The 19,364-nt window shown below is 54.0% G+C and overlaps 1 protein-coding gene across 30 annotated transcripts in view; it reads right to left on the reverse strand.

The window, feature by feature from the left end:
* The window catches only part of TACC2 (transforming acidic coiled-coil containing protein 2), a 202,534-nt gene that overhangs the window by 132,583 nt on the left and 50,587 nt on the right, over positions 1–19,364 (reverse strand). For 28 of the 30 annotated variants that reach the window (XM_051824267.3, XM_051824261.3, XM_051824259.3 and 25 more), the window contains one exon: positions 4,570–9,687. The exons of the other annotated variants lie outside the window; for them this stretch is intronic. In XM_051824267.3, coding sequence (XP_051680227.3) covers positions 4,570–9,687 — 5,118 coding nt within the window. Of the gene's footprint in view, positions 1–4,569; positions 9,688–19,364 lie in introns of those variants that run through there. 30 annotated transcript variants of the gene reach the window in all.

Below are 19,364 nucleotides of genomic sequence, written 5' to 3' on the forward strand. Positions count from 1 at the left end.
CAGTCACTTGGGCAGAGACAGACTCTGGGGATTCCTGCCGCTCCCTCTTCCTGCAGGCTCTGTTGCTGCTTCATTGGGGATTCTTGGACACCGTCTTCTTTGAGTTAATTCTCAGGATGCTCTTGGAGAAACACATTTCAAATGATGACAGCCCTTAGCATTTTTTTGCACGCACTTCCCTCGCACCACACACTGTGCTGCAGGCTTTGGAAGTCTTGCAACTTTATACCAACAGGGCTCTGCTCTTTTCCCATCCTGCCGATACAGAAACTGAGGGCTGGAGCCTTAGACAGCCTTAGACGCCAGCACAGCCTCCCACGTGGGAAGAATATTGTTAGAAAATCAAACCCAGAGGGGTCTTAAGGGTGGGACTCCTGTCCTGGCTGGATCTGCCCAGAGAACTACCCTGAGGCACTTTTTTCCTTTCCCTTAATTGATATAATTGTAGTCATTGTCCAACCTTAAACTTGAAAACCTGGTGTCACAGCTGGTGACTTTCGAAGGGGCTGGAGAGAGAGAAGGAAGGAGCAGACTGAGTGGGAAGGACTGGCGGGAGGGAGGGACCTCAGCAGCCCAGCCTGGCCTGCAGCTGGGGCAGGAGGTCAACCGTCCCTTGCTGCCTCTCTCCTCCAAGACTCTGAGCATCTGGGGACATTTCCTTCTCTTGGAACACATTCAGAGTTGAACCTGATACCCTTGCCAGCTGTTTCCCCAAATGCAAAAGAGACAGGCAGCCCCTTTAAGTGACTATTCAGCCAAGGCAAGGCTGGTGATGTCAAGGACTGGTCAGAACTATGTGTCTGAACGAACGGTGGCGAGACCATAATCAGGATGCCAGGAGCTAGATGGCCCACAGCACGCATGTCAGTGTCATATCTGCAGGGGGAGATCACTTCTAGCACCTTCGAACAGCCTGAAATAAGTGAGGCTGCATATGCATCCCCGGCTCCTCTCCAGGAAGGACCACACAGTGTACAGAAAGGCACCTGAGCCTCCCAGTGGGTCCCTGTGCCCGGGCACGCGCCAACCCCCCTCAGCACCTTGTTGATGGTGTAAGCTGGGAAATACGGCAGTAACCTTGTTTGCACTACCTCTCCACGGGAGCGAGACGGGACCGTCAAACTGTCCCCACCAAGACAGCAGAGGAGACGCCTCCTAGATGGGGATCAGAGCCGTGGCCTCAGCCCTCAGCTCCCGAAGGTCTTCCAGTGCAACAGAGTCCATCGAAAGCTCATCACCTGATAACCAGCAAAGAGCAGACAACTTGGTTTTGATTTGCTTTGCTGTTTATATGCAACTAAAACCATTATCTTGATGGTAAAACACAATACAGTGAGGTTCACCAGGAAAAATACACAGAAAAGTTTACAATAAAACGCAATCACATTTTAACTTTCAGTACACCCTGGGCTACTCAGTAGGGGGTGTGGAATCACTCTCCTCAGCCATTATAATGTTGTAGCGAGGGCCAGCAGGGCATGGCGGGCTTGGGCCACAGCCTGTGACACCAGCATCCCATGTGGGTGCAGTTTGAGTGCTGGCTGCTCCACTTCCAATCCAGCTCTCTGCTAAGGTGCCTGAGAAAGCAGTGGAATACGGCTCAAGTCCTTGGGCCCCTGCACCCACATGGGAGACCCGGCAGAAGCTCTTGGCTCCTGGCTACAGCCTGGCCCAGCCCTGACCATGGAGGCCTTTTGGGGAGTGAACCAGTAGATGGAAAACCTCTCTCTGTCTCTAGCTCTCTCTGTAATTCTCTTTCAAGTAAATAAAATAAATCTTAAAAAAGACTAAGTCTGAAAGCAAGAATGCAGGCCGTGGCCTTCATAATTTTTATATTGGCCACACATGAAAATAGCAATACTTTTGATATACAGGATTCAAAAAAATGTCTTATTAGAGTTAATTCTACCTGTTTCTGTTTGGTTTTTGGAATGTGGCTGCTGGAGATTGGAGATTCCATCTGTGGCTCCTGTTACGCTATCGGCCAGAGATGGTCAGTTCCCTCCTGCTGAGCTATCATCATCTCCCAACAGAAGACACCACCTGTGATGGCCTCTCTGCCCTTGTGCTTCTCCTCCAGAAAGGAGCCAAAGGTTCCCCCGGCCCCAGCAGGCAGAATTTTTACCGGAAAGCTCATACAACAGAGGGGGAGGTGGCGGGAGGCATTTTCTCCAAGAGCCCAAAGCAGAGGGAGGTGACCCCTCTGCCGTCCCCCACTCCCTTCAAGAACCAGAGAGAAGTGGGTGCTGGTGCACAGGACCCGGCACAGAAACACAAACAGAAATAAGCACAATAAATGTGAGTCATACACCTTAACCCGGTACGTCCAAAATATCCTCTCACATATAACCAGTGCGAAAATAATCGTGGACGTATCTTATCCTCTTTTTTTGCACACTGAGTTGTCCGTGTACCCTGCATCACCACTCGCACGTGGCCAGTGGCGGCTGCACTGGGCCTCACGGCTCTAGAGAGCATGAAGGTCCCAACAGGGGCAAAAGCAACCGAGCGGCTGCAGGAATCCACGTGTCCACTGCTCAGGAAACCGCGAAGTCACACAACCCTGGGGACGAAAAGACTCCGGATATTTAAACCAAAAAAAGGTCAGTGAGAAAACACTGCCATGCTAAACCACGGTCCTTGTTAAATGGTGTGGGTGTGGGGTTTTCCCTTTTTCTTTATACTTTGCTATTCCTTACAATGGTCCAGAAAAGTATAATCTCTAATACTGACATGGAGACATTCTTGAAATTTAGGATGATTGCAACAATGAACCGTGATGTATTTACTGGGCCACTGTCCGTCTGGCCCTGAGGTCTCCAAGAACATCTGACAACACAGCCACTTGTGGGGTAGGGGAGCTGGTCCCTAGCTAGGCAGGCACTTCCCACACCTTAACCGGGAATGTAAAAGCTACGTGCCAGCAAGGGCTGTAGGAAACTCTTCGCTAAGTCAGCAGCAGAGAAGTGTCAAGTGCATCTGTTTCAGCCGCCTGCCCCGCACCCGCGCCAGACCAAGAGTCCCTGCACAGGCAGCTGGGTGTGGGAGGAAGTGCTCAGACTCGAAAAACAGGTGATCACACGTTCCTTCGGCATGTGCAAAGTATGAATCAGATCCTTGACACAATGCCTGCCTGGGACACACAGGCACGGCTCTACAATGTAGCCCCACCCCTCGTACGCGCAAGCAAACACACATGTATGCATGTGCATGAACACACAGCCTGGAACAGCCATCGAGGTCCAGGGATGCTGCCGCGCTTGTCCACGACGTGTCCATATCCCCGGGAATGTGAGACGTGCAGCAGCAGCTTCAGCACAACCCCAGGGAGCCCCACGCTCGGAGGACGGCAGCCAGGCACGCTGCGGGCGGAAGGTGTGGGGTGCACAGCTGTGTTTGCCAGCTGGGCTCATCACAGACCTCTGCCGAGCATGATTGCAGGTGGGGAGGAGCCATTTCCGGCTTCCGAGATTAAAGTAATGCTGACCCATTTGCCCCAGAAGGCAATGCACTAGATGAGTGACTGCCAAGTGCTGTGGAGGTGGAGGTGGAGGGCAGTGTCCAGTGACCTGGCCTCTCTTAGGGGCAGGAAGATGCTCTGAACTTGGGGTAGCCACAGCTGCACAACTCTGATCACACACAAGCCAGGGAGATGTATGCTTTAAATGAGTTCTAGGAATAGAATCCTATCTCAGTAAAGCTGGAGTTGGTTTAGAAGTAACAAGCTCAGACACGAAAGCAACCCATCCAGTCCCTTTGAGCAAAAAAGGAGGTTTTGGTCGCCTCGGGCTCCGCTTTCCCGGTGGACAGGACAGGAGTGGCCATCCGCTCCCTTATGCTACTGAAGACTCAGGTAGGAGGACCGGGGCCCCCAGAAGGGCTGCTCTGCTCTGCTAAACACCCAGCGTACCCCTAAAGGCAGGCGAGGCAGCCTGCTGAAGGCCATGACCTTTCTCTTCCCCCGACACCTCTGGCCTCATTACAAGTGCCCTGGCCCAAGACTGCTGGAGCATCCTTCCCAGGAACTAAAGGTGAGGTGGACAGGGCAGGCCCGGGGCTCTTTTAGGGATAATGGAAAAAATGCCATCGATTGGATGACGCAGCTAGGAAGAGGGGCATTGCCCTCCACCTCCTACTGCTTTAAGTGACTCCTCCACCGAAACCCCTGGGGAAACAGAGCTGTGGACAGTCACTGGCTTTGAGATGCTTTTGAATTATTTAGGCTCCCTCTGCCTAAATAAATCCAGATTCAAAACCAGATGGCTCTGGACTCCCGAACACGGCCAGGCATCCCCTACCACTCAGCCACCGCAGCCAGCCAGAGGCATTTCAAACTTTCCCAACAGCTTCAGTTGGACGAATTGAAAGAACACAGGGTAGAGAATATGTTTGGAAACAAACAGCTGCCACGCCTCCAACCATTCCTCTCACTGTTTTCCACTTCTCAACACACTGATAGCATGGAGCAGGTGTGCCTAAGCAAGCCGAGATGGAACTCAGCACTCGGGGGAACCTTTGCCGCTGACCCCACACCCCGACACCCCCACGGGAATTTATTCTTGTAAATACCTGGCAGCCTGGAGCTCTTCCGGAACCAGGGGTGGCAGCGTCTGGTCCTGCATGTTGCCAAGTTCTGGAGGTGAGGAGACACACACCTTCCTGTCCCCGGCCGCAGTGGGGTGCTCACGCCTCGGCTGCTCCTCAGCCTGCTGGTGCCCGGCTGGGCTGCCCCCGGGCGAGGTGGCTGCATCCTCCATGGGTTGCACTGAATCAGGGAAGCCTGGGTCTTGACGGCTCCCTGGCAGAGCTGTGTCAGGAGCTGACCTGGCGAGCACCCCTGTAGGACCTGTTTCGGGCAGGTCACCTGAGGCACGTGCCCGTGTCTCACCTGGGCTCAAGATGATGTCACCCACTGCTTCTGCAGCAGGTCCTGCCACTCTGCCAGGCTCCAAGGCAGTGCCCAGCGCTTTCCCAGCTGGCGGCTCTGGGGCACTCTGCTCCCCGGGGACATTCTGCCCTCCTGCGATGCCGGCAGCACCTCCAGGCCTCCTCTCACCTCCAAGTGTGTCCAGGGTCCAGGCCTCATCGCTGGCCTCAGGCCCAGTCAGGACGTCCCCACGGGGAGAAGAGATGTCCGGGGCATGTGTGGAGCTGGGCACGTTGCCTGGACCCTCTGGGCGAGCAGGCTCCTGGGGACCGTCTCCTCTGTGCTGCCTGTCACGGGCAGCTGTCTCCTGGTGCTGCTCTCCGGAAGGAGGTCTATCGGCCACAGCCAAGGCTTCTCTGTGGCTCGTGGGAGCCACCTGCAAGTCAGCAGCTCTCTCCGCACAGGTCCCACGAGAGGAAGGGCCTGAGGCTGCAGCCTGCCCCTCGCTCCCTGACTGGGAGTGAGCCTGGGCTTCCCCAGCCCCCTCTGGCCCCTCGCTTCCCCTCGCTGTGGGTGGGACACCTGTTGTCACCTCCCCCACCCCAGCACCTGGCAGGTTCTGCTCAGAGGCCGGCACCCTGAGACCCAGCAGCTTGTCTGGAGCTGGATCCTGGGGAACCAGAAGGGAAACCTCAGCCAACTCTTGCTTCTTCTCCATGTAGAACCCAGCAGGAAGTGCAGGCAGAGGGGGAATGGCCACACCCTGAGTCCCATCTAGAAGCTTCTCTGGGCTGAGCGCCATGGTGGGGTCCTTGCCCTGCGCAGACTTCTCAGGTCCTGGCTTTCCTGCAGGTGCACTCCGGGGCCGCTCGGAGGCCAGGACGCCCAGCACGGACTGCTCAAAGATCTTGGTGATGTGCTCCCTGAAGTCAGGGAGCCCGGCAATGGCGCTGCTCTGCTTGGAGCTTACGTCCACACCACCTGGCGTGCTCCTCTTCAGGTCGCGGGAGGCTCCTGTCCTCTCCCCGCTGCCCTCCGTCTCTCTCGCTGCCCCGCTTGCACTGGCAGGACACGCTGGGGTCTCACTGGCCTCAGCATCTACACCCGGAGCGGCCGCTGTTCTCTCCTGCCCTGCTGTCTGCTGAGCCTTGGCCGGAAGCAGCAGCCTGTCCAGGTAGGGCACGGAACCCAGGGGGGCCTCAGTGGCTCCAGCTTCGGGGCTTTCGCTGCTGGGTTGCACGTTAGAGACTTCCTCACCTGCAGCTCCTGGTGGCAAGAGGGAGGTGCAGGAGCCAGCAGAGTGTGTCACAGAGATGGCGTCGTCCACGGCAAGCAGGGATCCCCCTGGGGGACAGGCGACTTCGGCAGGAGTTCTGGGGCAGGTCCCCCAGGAGGCAGCTTTCACCCCGCCATCTTCTGCTCCCTTCCCAGCGGCTGCACCATCGATATGTAGATAAGGAGTGTAAGGAGTGTCGGGAGCAGCCTCCACAGGGGGCGCACCCGGCAGGAGCCCCTCAGGGTTGGGCACAGCCTGCTGGGCGGGCGTATCCACTGCACTCCTGGGAGCCCCACGCAGCTCTCCGGCTGGCAGCCAGGCATCCTGGCAGCTGAGCGTGGGCTGCTCAGCCTGGCAGGGCGCACCGAGGGCCAAGGTAGATGCTCCCTCCTGGGGGGTGAGGCAGGGGTCAGTCTGAAGGAAGCTGCCATTGCCAGCATCTTCTCCTGGGTGCTGGGGAGCCCGCTGCACCCCTGGGTCTCCATCAGCATTCCCACTTCTCTCGGCAGCCCCGCCTTCACTGCTTGCTGAGAAACCTCCAGGTAACTTTCCGGCCTCCGTGACGGAGCCCGGAAGCTGCTCCATCTCTAGCCATGGGGCCGGCACTGGCTGCTGCCTGCCTTGCTGGGTTTCACCACACGCAGGCTGAGGGGGCGTGACAGTGGGGCCGGCAGCCACTGGGGCTGGCAAGCAGGGAGCTGCCCCTGGGAGGGTCCCTGAGTCAAGTGCATGAGCGCTGCTGCTTGCCATCTCCGGCTCGCCCAAGCCTGGGAGCCCGGGCCAAGCCAAGGAAGTTTCAGAGACTCCCGCATCCCCGGGACGTGCTTCTTCATGCCGGCCGCCTGCTCTCGAAGCATCGGCCAGGTCCTGCCAGGGCTTGTCCTGCCCCTGCCCAGCCTGGTCATATTCCTTTCCATTCACATCGCCTGCAAGATTGGAGTCTTCCAAGGCGTGCTCTGCAGGAGGCGAGACCCCTGAGGGCTGACCTCTGTCTGCTCCCTCTTGCTCATCTGCCCCCTGCACCAGCAGCTTCTGTTCTATGGGGGCGGCCGACTCTGAGTCCTCTGCAGGAGAAATCTCTGGATCTGCCTTCCTGGGAGATGAACTTGGACCCTGAGACACACTGCCCTCGGGGGGCTCACGTGGGGGGTCTGAGCCAGAAGCCTGCTCCTGTCCTCCGGGAGCAGGTGAGCACGCAGCCCTGCAAGGTTCCACAGGTACAGGTACACGGGGCATCTCGAAGCCTGCATCACCTGGAGAAGTCTCTTTCCCACTGTCGGGCGGGTGGGGCTTCTGTTTGAGCACATCAGAGATCGGAGTTTCTGGGTCCAACTGGGAGGACTCCAGACGGCTTTTAGCAGACTGCGGGGGCCTCTCCGATGTGGCCCCTGTGGTCTGGGTGTTGCCTGAGACGGATGGATCTCCCTGCCCATCTCGCTCCAGGTCAAGTGTGGTGAGTCCAGGGGCCACTGTCGGGTTCTCCCCATCCTGGGGAGGTGGCCCATCAGCATGAACTTCCTGTCCAGCTGCACCGCACCCCAGCCCACGGGGTTGGCCCAGGGGTGCGGTCGGCAAGCCCTCCCTGTCACAGCTGCCCGTCAGCGTGGTTTCTGGAGCGCTCTCCTGGGCCTCGGGTACAACCTCTGCAGCGGGCCTTGCTGCGAAAGCTGGATTCTCAGATTCTAACGCAGATCCTGAGCCTCCCTCGCCCTGAAGGATGTCGGGACATTTGCTCTGTGACCCCGGCTGCTCCCCGATGGCTCCTTCTGAAACAGTGCGCTCAGCAGCTCCATCCAGGGCAGGGCCCTCCTCCTCACGGAATCTGTGCAGCACGGCAGCTGAATGGGCTGCGTGGGTTTCGGCCAGCACCTGCCTCCCTGCCTCTGCTGGTGGGCGCCCAGGCCCTTCTGCCCTTCTGGGTGGCCCGTCTGCGCCTGCGTCTGCGCCTGCACCAGGAAGAGCTCTGCTGTCTGCACCGCCTGTTGCCTTCGGGGCCACATCGTCATCCACCTCCGGATCAGGCTTGCCGTGGAAGGCCTGGGACTCCTGTCCCCCCCAGTGCCCAGGATCCGCCCCACCAGAAGGCTCTGGGGCTTCTTCCCGTGCCCTCGGGTTGGCTCCGGGGGGTCTGCTTGCTTCCTGGGCCCCTGCTGGGCTCTCAGCATCTTCAGGAACCTCAACGCCACCCTTTGGCCCCAGTGGGCTCCTGGAACTTTCGCTTGATGTGCTGGGAGGGGGAGGGGGCGGGGGCGGCCCCCCTGCTGGGACTGTGTGCCTTTGCTCCCTGGTGGAGCACTCCCCCTTCTCCTGGAGGGATGGGACAGGCACGTCCCCAAGGCTCCCTTCTGGATGCCCTTGCTCATTTCCTGGATCGGATGCTTGCTTCTCCGATCCTGCCAACCCTGCGTCCACCAACTCTTCGGCTGGATCTGTAGAAACCGGCAGCTCGGCTCCGGAAACGGGCTCGCTGGCCAACCTGCTGGATGCTCCCGCGGCAGCCGGCAGGGAAGCGAGGCTTGAAGCTGAATGCACTCCCCCTGGCAGGGAGGACTCCACGCTCAGCACCCCTCCTGCAGGCTGGCCTCCTGCGGCCACAGGGACAGCTTCCTCTGGCTCAAGTCCCCCTGTCCCGGTCCGCAAATCACCTTGAGCCGTGCTAGTGTCCAGAGTTTCCGTCCAAGAGCCACCGGCCCCTGCTGCCGGGGCAGGGCTCGGCATGTCCCTGGGCAGCTCTGTGTGTGGCAAGTGGTCCCTGGGTGGCTGCTGGCAGCCTCCCTGGAGCACGGCCTCCCCTTCGGCTTCTCGGGAAGCCCCTGAATTACTCTGAAAGGGGTGGCCCCTCTCGAGGAACTCCAAGCTATCAGCTGGACCCCAAGGTGAGTCCTGCACTTGGCATTTGTCTCCGTCTGAGGCTCTTTGGGAGGGACGTGGTGGGGGCAGGGCCTCTGGTTTGAGGGGCGACTCCTCCCGGCTGGCCGGGCACTCCTCGCCTGGCTGGGCTGCAGCAGGTGCCACGCCCTGACTGAACTCTGCACCCTGTGAGCCTGCAGGCCGGTCCCCCTCTGCACACAGCTGGCCCTTCACCGGCTCTCCGGGAGGCACTGGGGGATTTCTAGACGACCGCTCAGCACAGCTGGAGGAAGAGGTCTTCTGTCCCTCTACATCCTCCAGCTCACTCTCTCTCCCAGCGCTGGGGACGATGGCAGCCACGATGTGCGGAGCAGGGCTGTCCCCTTCCAGGGCCAAGGCTGTCCCAGCATCCCCTGGGGCACTCGGGGACGGTCCCCTCCTGGGGAGCTGAGCGAGGGGACCATCTTCAGGTGCTGCTGCTGGCCTGGCAGAGCAACCTTCCGGGGTGCACTCGGCGAACGGCATAGCGGGCCGCTCCTGCTCCCAGGGCAGCGGCGGGCTGGGCAGCGCAGAACCTTCCAGCCCCTTGGCTTCCTGTGGGCGCTTCCTCGGCTCGGTCACCTCTGGGGACGCGATGCAGGGATCCGGGCCGGCGGCACTCTCAGAAGTGGAGCAGGAGCCTCCGCGCCCAGTGCTGCCAACAATGAAAACACTGAATGTTTCACTGGTTCTCACGGAAACCAAGGACAGAGCCACACTGCAGGCAGGCTCGCTCCCAACCCTCCTCCCCAAAAGGCCACCAGGTGCCTCAGCCACAGCCAGAGTCCCCACGCAGCCCTCAGCCTCTACCCCCCAACATAGCCATGCCACATGCCCTCACTTTCTCCAAAAAGAACCAATGCAATGCGTCACAGTCAGTGTGGGACTTGCTATGCTCATCAGTAGTGAATATGGAAACACAATCGTACTTGTCTAAAATGCAAGAAGCCCAGAAAGTTTTTAACAAGAAGAAATCATAAGAGGGTTTTGTTTGTTTGTTTAGTTGTTGCTGATTTTTTTTTCAGATTTATTTGAAGGTCAGAGTTACAGAGAAAGAGGGAGAGATGGACAGAGAGGGATCTTCCATCTAATGGTTCGCTCCTCAGATGGCTGCAATGGCCAGGGCTAGGCCAGGCCAAAGCCAGGAGCCAGGAGCTTCTTCCAAGTCTCCCACATGGCTGGCAGGGACCCAAGGACTTGGGTGTCTTCCACTGCTTTTCCCAGCGCATTAGCAGGGAGTGGATCAGAAGCAGAGCAGTCAGAACACTAACCAGCACCCATATGAGATGCTGGTGTTATAGGCAGTGGCTTAACACACTATGCCACAGCACGCCAGCCCATAACAGGGACCTTGAACCAGTTCTGTAGGGATTACAAGGGGGGCTTGCATGGGGGTCCTTAAGTGTTCAGGAGAGGACACACACTCTGATAAAGCCATGGTTTGAAGGAAGAGCTAATCTTGAAGACAGCTCACTTGCATCTTCGCGTTTAACAAGTGGTGCAGTGAGAGGCACAACCCAGAAATCACTTCTAGCTAGCCAGAGAATTTCTGCACGAGGCCAGTTCGTGAGGCGTATTCAACAAGTCCACGAGAAACATGCGTATCTTTCAACTCCATCTTATGAAGTCTCCTGTCCAGCTGCCGGGCTCTGAATCACCTGTGTATCCGCATTGATCTCAACATGGACATGCTTAGCTGGGCGACATGTGTATAGAAAAAAGTGTGAAGCACACAGGAAACTTAGGTCTGAATTATGGACTTGGTGTAGATAACCAGTTACCCAGTAAGTATAAAATAGCTTATTGCACAGCATACTTGAACCATGTTGCAGACTTCTAGTTTTATTTAAAAAAACACTTTATGGCCAAAATAAAATTTGGAAGATATAGAAAAAAAAATCCCTTTAGCACTTGCCACTTTGTGTTCTAATCAATTTCTTTTCCTCTCTCTATATTTTAAGGGGGTACAATTTTTTGTCATTTCTACACAGCTGTGATTTTGCATACTGACTCCAAGCACATATCAACATTTACTCCAGGTAAAATTAACAGAAGTAGGGATTTTTCTAAGCCTTTTACTACTTTCTTTAGCTATTATAGGGAAGAATAGTAGCAAAGGCAAATGTATGGAAATTTTTTTTTCTTTTGGAGCTGCCTGCTACGTCCGCACCTGTTTACACAGATGCAGACCCACTGAGTTCTGGGTGTGTCCGGAGGAAAGATTCTATGCTCCACGTCCACTCCCCAAATTCCAGCTTCCCACGCAAGGCACACACGTTCCATTATGATGGACGCACACAGCGGGAAGCTGACGTGCATTCCTGTTAAAATTTTTTAAAATATATGCCTGTGTCCCCCCAGATCCATATGTTGACTCCAGTGTGTCAAATGACCCCCAAAATGACTATTTGGAGACAAATAACGGAAATAATGGGGGTTAAACAAAGCTACGGAGGGGAGCCCCCAATCCTCCAGGACGGGTGTCCCCGTAAGGAGAGGAACAGGGGCAGGCGCATGGCACAGCAGCTGAGTCACCACTTGGGGTGCCGGCGTCCCACACCGGAGCACGTGGTTTGGGTCCCAACTCTTCCACTTCCAATCCAGCTCCTGGGAGTGGCAGAGTGCGGCTCAAGCACTTAGACGATAAGCTGTTACCCGGGTCACCTCTCTGAGACTGAGTTCACGTGTGTGGAGCTGAAAAATGTGGTCAAAGTTTCTTTTTAGACTAAACCCCAGTAACCAGCCTGTTTCCTTGAGATTCGTCTCACGACCCCATTGACCTAAACGGGGGTGGGGAGCAGGTGCTGGAAAGTAGCTGAGTCAACGATTGAGAGCCAGGCTGGTTCAGTGGCAAAGACCTAAGGGCTCCAGGCTCCTTCCCAGCGAAAGGCACCCGCGGTGACGGCTCTGGGAGGGTCCCTGCTGTCCGAGTTTGTGTCCGAGCCTCAGAAGGACCCAGGGACCGCGCGTCTCTGTGAGATGAGAAAAGACATTGGCTTCTGCCCGTGGCTTCCTTTCCCTAACTCTTTTCCCACTGCTCCCAAAATAAATGGCAAGTGTTTGGCAGCATTTCCATTTAAAGACCAAAGGAAGAAACTTGATCTGGTGCCTTCTGAATGCCTCCAGAGAGCCTGGGTTGGACAATGTCACATAAAGAATCATTAACTACGAGAGGCTGGGAGAACGGCAGGTGGCTAAGGACAGAGGCACAGGAAAGGAAGGACAGTTGTCCTTGGACACGAAAAACTGTGAGGGAAGCCGGCTGTCGCCCCAGCTTAAGGACTGGAGAGGGCGGCCTGGGGGTGGGGAAGGTGACCTAGGCAGACCCCAGCGGCCTGGAGAGACCAAGGCAGCGAGAGTTCCCAGGGCAGAGAACCAGAGAGGAGAGGGTCGATCGAGAGAACCCTAGAGAGAGGCAGAGCGGTGCTCATCGTGAGCCCGTGTGGACCCCCGAGCCTCGGCACAGACCACCTGCCCGGCTCAGAGGGAGCGGTGCTGGAAGCCCGCACACAGCTGGGAGTGGCTCCAGGCTTCTCCAGCTGGGGCAGCAAACCTCACAGCTCAGGAGGCATCAGGAGAAAGGTTTGTAAGAGTGCATATTTTTCATTTTATTTGAAAGACAGAAAGAATCTTCTATCCTCTGTTTCACCCCCCAAATGCCCTCCAACAGATAGGGTTGGGCCAGGCTGAAGCCAAGAGCCCAGAATTCAATCCAGGTCTCCCCGTGAGCGGCAGTACCTGTGGTTAGCAGGCACTGGTTAGCCATTACCTGTGGTTAGCAGGAAGCTGGAGTCAGGAATGGAGCTGGGACGCGAACCCAGACATTCCAACGTGAGACGCAGGCACGCCAACCGGCACCTTAACTGCTGTGCCCGACGCCCACCCCCAAAAAAGACCTCGCCTCGGTAGGAAAATCCAGCCCTCACCTACACACTGCTCTGTCTACATAACAGAGCGAGACCCACAGGATTAAGCTGTTCCAGATAGCTACACCGCAGAGCAAAGTTCAACAATATTTACAGGAATATGGAAAGATCCAGATCCCCGAAGCTTAAAGCCACAGTCTCTGGCATACGAGAGGCAGGAGAATATGGTCAAGCAAGGAGAGAAAGCTCTAGTCCTCAAAACCGACCCTGAGACGACACACGGGTGACAGGGTCAGTGCACGGGGGAATTTTAAACAGTGTTATTCTGTGTGCTCTGGAGGCTAGAAGAAAGATTAAGCATGGTTCACGCAGACACAAAAGATAGACACATCTCAAACTCCTAGAGATGAAAACTGCAAGGCATAAAGTGAAAAACACACGGGGTGAGAATAAAATGACGGATTAGCCAGCGAAGGGAAATGATGGGCGAATCTGGACAGGGCACCGGAAGCCCCAAACAACATGCAGATGAGAAAACAACGCCCACACAGAGCAACACTGAGCTGTGGGACGAGGCTGAGCAGCCACACAGGTGAGTAATGGGAGCCCCAAAGGAAGGCGAGAGATTAAAAATATATATATGAAGAAACAGTAGCTGGGGCCGGTGCCGTGGCATAGCAGCTAAAGCTGCCACCCGCAGTGCCGGCATCCCATATGGGCACTGGTTCAAGACCTGGCTGCTCCACTTCTGATCCAGCTCTCTGCTGTGGCCTGGGAAAGCAGTAGAAGATGGCTCAAGTCCTTGGGGCCCTGCACCCACGTGGGAGACCTGGAAGAAACTCCTGGCTCCTGGCTTTGGATCAGCACTGCTCTGGCCATTGTGGCCATCTGGGGAGTGAACCAGTGGGTGGAAGACCTTTCTCTCTCTCTCTCTCTGGCTCTGGCTCTAACTCTCTGTAACTCTGCCTATCAAATCAATAAATAAATCTTTTTTTTAAAAAAGGAGAGAATGGCTGAGAAATTTCCAAATATCACGTGAACTAGAAACCCACACATCCAGGAATTGCAACCAACTCCGAGCATAAGAAACAGAGAAGCCCAGGCTGCGGTATGTCGTAACCAAATTGCTTCAAACCAGTGAAAACCACGAAACGACATTCATCTTCTGCTGGAAATAACGCACGCCGGCATCTCGTGGAGCACCAGCTCTAAAATCCGGGAAGAAGGAAGCTGACGCCTGGCACCCTCCACCCAGAGGAAACACTCGGCTCAGTCATGGGGGACATAGCGGCTTCTCAAACACACACAAGCTAAGAGAGTTCGTTGCCAGGAGACCTACGTTTCAAGAAATGTTCATGGAAATCCTTCAAGCAGAAAGAAAAAGAACAGAAATCAAGATTGTCACAAAAGAATAAAAAACACTGGAACTATAACTAAGCAGGTTTACACCTCTTTTACAAGATAGATAAAGCAAAAGCCGGCACTGTGGCGTAGCACGCTGGGCCATGGTCTGCAACACAGGCATCCCATGTGGACACCAGTTTGAGTCCCAGCTGCTCCGCTTCTGCTCCAGCTCCCTGCTAATGCACCTGGGAAAGCAGTGGAGGATGACCCAAGAGCTTGGGCTCCCGCATCCACATGGGAGACCTGGAGAAGCTTCTGGCTCCTCGCTTCAGCCAGGCCCAGCCCAGGCTGCTGTGGCTATTGGGGAGTGAACTAGTAGGTGAAAAATCTCTCTCTCTCTCTCTCTCTCTGTAACTCTGCCTTTCAAGTAAAATACAATTTTTTTGAAAAAAAGTTTTTTTCAAAAAAAATTAAAGCTAAAACAATAGTATCATTGTGGAATTTATAACTTATATAGAAATAAAATGTATGATGACAATAGCACAAAGACCAAAGAGGAAAAATGAAAGTATGTCGTGAGCCTCTTCAATATACACAAAACGGTCTAATATCACTGGAAGCGAGATTGTGATAGATCAGACACATAGGGGCCAGTGCTGTGGCGCAGCAGGTAAAGCCACCACCTGCAGTGCCGGCATCCAGTATGGGCGCTGGATCGAGACCGGCTGCTCCACTTCCAATCCAGCTCTCTGCTGTGGCCTGGGAAAGCAGTGGAAGATGGCCCAAGTCCTTGGGCCCCTGCACCTGCATGGGAGACCCAGAAGACTCCTTGCTCCTGGCTTCGGATTGGGGCAGCTCCAGCCATTGCCACCATCTGGGGAGTGAACCAGCAGATGGAAGAGCCCCCCCCCCACCTCCTTCCCTCTCTGTGTAACTCTTTCAAGTAAAATAAAAATATATATATTAAAAAAAAGATTAGACACATATATATAGTTCCTAAAGCAACCACTAAAATAGCACAAATAATTGTAGCTAATCAGTCAAAAAGGAGGGAAAATAGTCATAGAAATAGTTAATCCAAAAGAAAGGAGGAAAGAGGAACAAAGGATGAATATATAGAAGACAACAAGACTATCGATTTAAACCAGCCATATCAATAATCACATTAAACGTAAATGTTACCAACACTCCTGTTAAGAGACAGACAACACTATAGTGTTGCCTACAAATTAAGGCATTTTTAAAAATAAAGGATAGATTGAAAGTGAGATGATGAGTTGAGGGGAGAGAGACAACAGAAACACTATTCAGAAGAAGGCTATTGGAGCTGGCACAGTGGCAGAGCAGGTTAAGCCACCACCATCCCACATGGATGCTCCACTTCCAACCCAGCTCCCTGGTAATGCCTCTGGGAAAGCAGTGGAAGATGGGCCCCTGCACCCATGTGGGAGACCCAGATGAAGCTCCTGGCTCCTGGCTTCATCCTGGCCATTACGGCCACTTGGGGAGTGAACCAGCAGATGGAAGATCTCGCTCTTTTCTTCTAACTCTGCCTTTCAAATAAATAATGAATACATATTAAAAAGAGAGGGCTGTTGTGTTTGAATTCCATCAAAGTAGCTTTAAGAGCAAAGAATATTACAAACAAAAAGGTCATTTCATAGTGGTAAATGATTTAATTAATAAGACGTAAACGTTCTAAAACTCTATGTACCTGACAAGAGCCCCAAAATACAAAAAACCAAAGATGACAGAACTGCAGGAAGAAACGGACAAGCACACGACTTTAGTCTGGTATTCCACATCCTTCTCTCAGCTGCTTGAACACGTGGACAAGAGTCGGTATGGATGCAGAAGACCTTAACAATCCTATCAGCCAACCTGACTAACTCCCGTTAAACACTGTTCCTAGCAGCAAAACAGCATTCTTTTCAAGTACAGATGGAACATGTATAATATAGTCTGTATTGTGTGTATAAAAAGTCTCAGTAAATTTAAATTAAGTTATATAAAATACTTTATCTGCCTACAATGGACTGAAATTAAAAATCAGTGATATCCGGAAAATCCCGTATCAGGAAATAAACAATACACTTTAAATAGCTCGTGAGTCAAAGAAGTAGTCAGAGGCAATTAGAAAGTACTTGAATACGAAAACGAACACACAACCAGCAAAATGTGAGATGCAGCTGAAACCGCACTCAGAGAACACAGAAAGCAGTAAAACACCTGCATCTCAAAAGGTCTCAGTTAGTGACCTCAGCTCTGCCTTACAAAACTCTGGGGACACTGGTTGCGCAACGTGAATCACTTAGAACATTAGTGAACTGTTCCCTGAGAAACAGTTAAGACGGTAAAGTTATGTCCTATGTTTTTAGTACGATAAAAATAAGTCTAAGAATCAACAATAGCAATGTATAAAAGAAACCAGATACCAAAGCATACACACCACGTAATCCCGCTTTACACAAGGTGTGGAATTAGCAAAACTAATCCACAGACGTCAGCCTAGTTGTCCCTCTTGGGCAGAGAGGAACTGAGAGAACATTCTGGGAGATGGAAATGACCTAGGTCTAGACCTGGGTGTATAGAAGCGTACACTCCCACCAGGCTCTCAGAGCAGATGCCCTTCAGTGTTACTGTATACTAATTTTAAAAACTGGTGGGGGCCAGAGCTGAGGCGCAGTGGGTTAAAGCCCTGGTCTGCAGCGCCGGCATCCCAGATGGGCGCCAGTTCGAGTCCCAGCTGCTCCTCTTCCAATCCAGCTCTCTGCTGTGGCCTGGGAAAGCAGTAGAAGGTGGCCCAAGTCCTCGGGCCCCTGCACCCACGTGGGAGACCCAGAAGAAGCTCCTGGCTCCTGGCTTCGGATCAGCGCAGCTCCAGCCATTTGAGGAGTGAACCAGCAGATGGAAGACCGCCCTCTCTCGCTCAGTAACTCTATCTTTCAAAAAAAAAATTGGTAGCAAGAAGAATCTACAGAGACAGCTTTGAAGAGGGCAAAGGGGTCAGTGATGGCCGTGGATTTGAGGGGCGGAGGGAGGACGCACCGTGGAGCACAGGGCGTGGCAAAGGCAGGAAAATTCCGGAGTGCTCCAGTGATGGTGGCTTCCTGATCTTGTGACTTCGTAAGACGCACAGAGCACACGGCGGGCGCAGTGAACCCTAATGTCAGCCGCAGACTCCGATCAATAGTAATGGATCCACATTGACTCATTAACTGCAACAAATGCATCCCACTAATGCGAGCTGTTGGTATCAGAAGCCCCGCGTGGAGGAGGAGACGGGGCTCCAGAGCTCCCTGCACTGCTTTTCTGCAAGCCTCAAACTGCTCTAAAACAACCTGAGATTTCATTATTTATTTGAAAGGCAAGTTACAGAGAAAGAGGGAGAGAGGGAGACAGAGACCTTCCGTCCACTGTTTCACTCTGCAAATGGCCGCCAATGGCCTGGGGCTGGGCCAGGCTGAAGCCAGAACCCTCATCCGGGTCTCCCACCTGGGTGGCAGGGGCCCACGCCCATTGGACCATCTTCTACTGCTTTCCCAGGCGCATTAGCAGGGAGCCGGATCTGAAGCAGAGCAGTCGGGACTCGAACCGGTGCTCATATGAGGTGCCGCCGTTACGGGTGGCAGCTTCACCTGCTGTGCCACAATGCTGGCCATATTTTAGTATTTTCAAAGTATACATTACAGGTATATATTAAAGTGTGCGTGTGCACACACACACAGGCAGTTGGCCCTCTGTATTCCTGGGTTCCCCATTTGTGGATTCAACCACAGAAAATACTAAAAAAAAATCTGAACTAAACATACAATTTTTTGGTCATTACTCCTAAACAATGCAGCATAACAACTGTTTTCTTAGCCTTCGTATTGCATTAGGTATTGTAAGTAGTCCAGAGATGATATAACGTGTGTGAGAAAGTTGGCTAGACAATAACTAAATATGACACCACTCTATGGACAGGAATTGGGATCCGTGAATGTTGGCAACTGCCAGGGCCCTAGAAGCAATCGCCAAGGAACACCGGGCAGCATCGGTATGCATGCAGTATCTCGTGGACGCTTTGCCACCTAAAAAATACAACTACCGCACAATCAGTAGAGAAAACAGCTAGAGGGGCCGGTGTTGCGGCACAGCGGGTTAAGCCACCACTTGCGATGCCGACATCCCATGTTGGAGTGCCGGTCTGAGTCCTGGCTGCTCCACGGCTGCTCCAGCTTCCTGCTAATGCACTTCGGAAAGCGGCAATGACCCAAAGTGCTCGGGCCCCCGCCGCCCACGTGGGAGACCAGGGTGGAGTTCCAGGCTCCTGGCTTCAGCCTGGCCCAGCCACATGGAGAGTGGACCAGGAGCCAGCAGACGGAATATTGATCTCTCTCTCTCTCTCAAATAAATAAACCTAAAGAAAGGACGAGGGGGCCAGCGTTGTGGCATGGTGCTTAAACTGCCCCTGTGGTGCTGGCATCTGGTATGGGTGCTGGCTGGTATCCTGGCTGCTCCATTTCTGAGCCGGCTTCCTGATAACGGCCTGGGAAAGCAGCGGCAGACGGCCCCAGTCCTTGGCCCCTGCCATCCACGTAGGACACCCAGATGAAGCTTCTGGCTTTGGCTTGGCTCAGCCCCAGCTATTGCAGCCACTTGGAGAATGAACCAGCAAATGGAAGATCTCGCTTTCTGTCTCTCCTTCTCTCTCTGGAACTCTTTCAAATAAATAAATAAATCTTTAAAAATAAAATAACTAGAGAAAAACCCAGAAAATTGCACACCAGTATTTCAAGAGTAATTGTTGGGGCCGGCGCTGTGGTGTAGTGGGCTAAGCCCCTGCCTGCGGTGCCGGAATCGCATATGGGCACCGGTTCAAGTCCCAGCTGCTCCACTTCCAATGCAGCTCTCTGCTAGGGTCTGGGAAGGCAGCAGAACATGGCTCAAGTGTTTGGGCCCCTACACCCACATGGGAGACCTGGAAGAAGCTCCCGGCTCCTGGCTTTGGATCGCCTCAGCTCTGGCCATTGTGGCCATCTGTGGAGTGAACCAGCAGATGGAAGACCTTTCTCTGTCTCTCATTCTCTGTCTGTAACTCTACCTCTCAAATAAACAAAATAAAATCTTTAAAAAAAAT

The sequence above is a fragment of the Oryctolagus cuniculus genome, chromosome 15, assembly GCF_051225735.1.
Source record: "Oryctolagus cuniculus isolate XC-2025 breed Fujian yellow rabbit chromosome 15, ASM5122573v1, whole genome shotgun sequence".
Lineage (NCBI taxonomy): Eukaryota > Metazoa > Chordata > Mammalia > Lagomorpha > Leporidae > Oryctolagus > Oryctolagus cuniculus.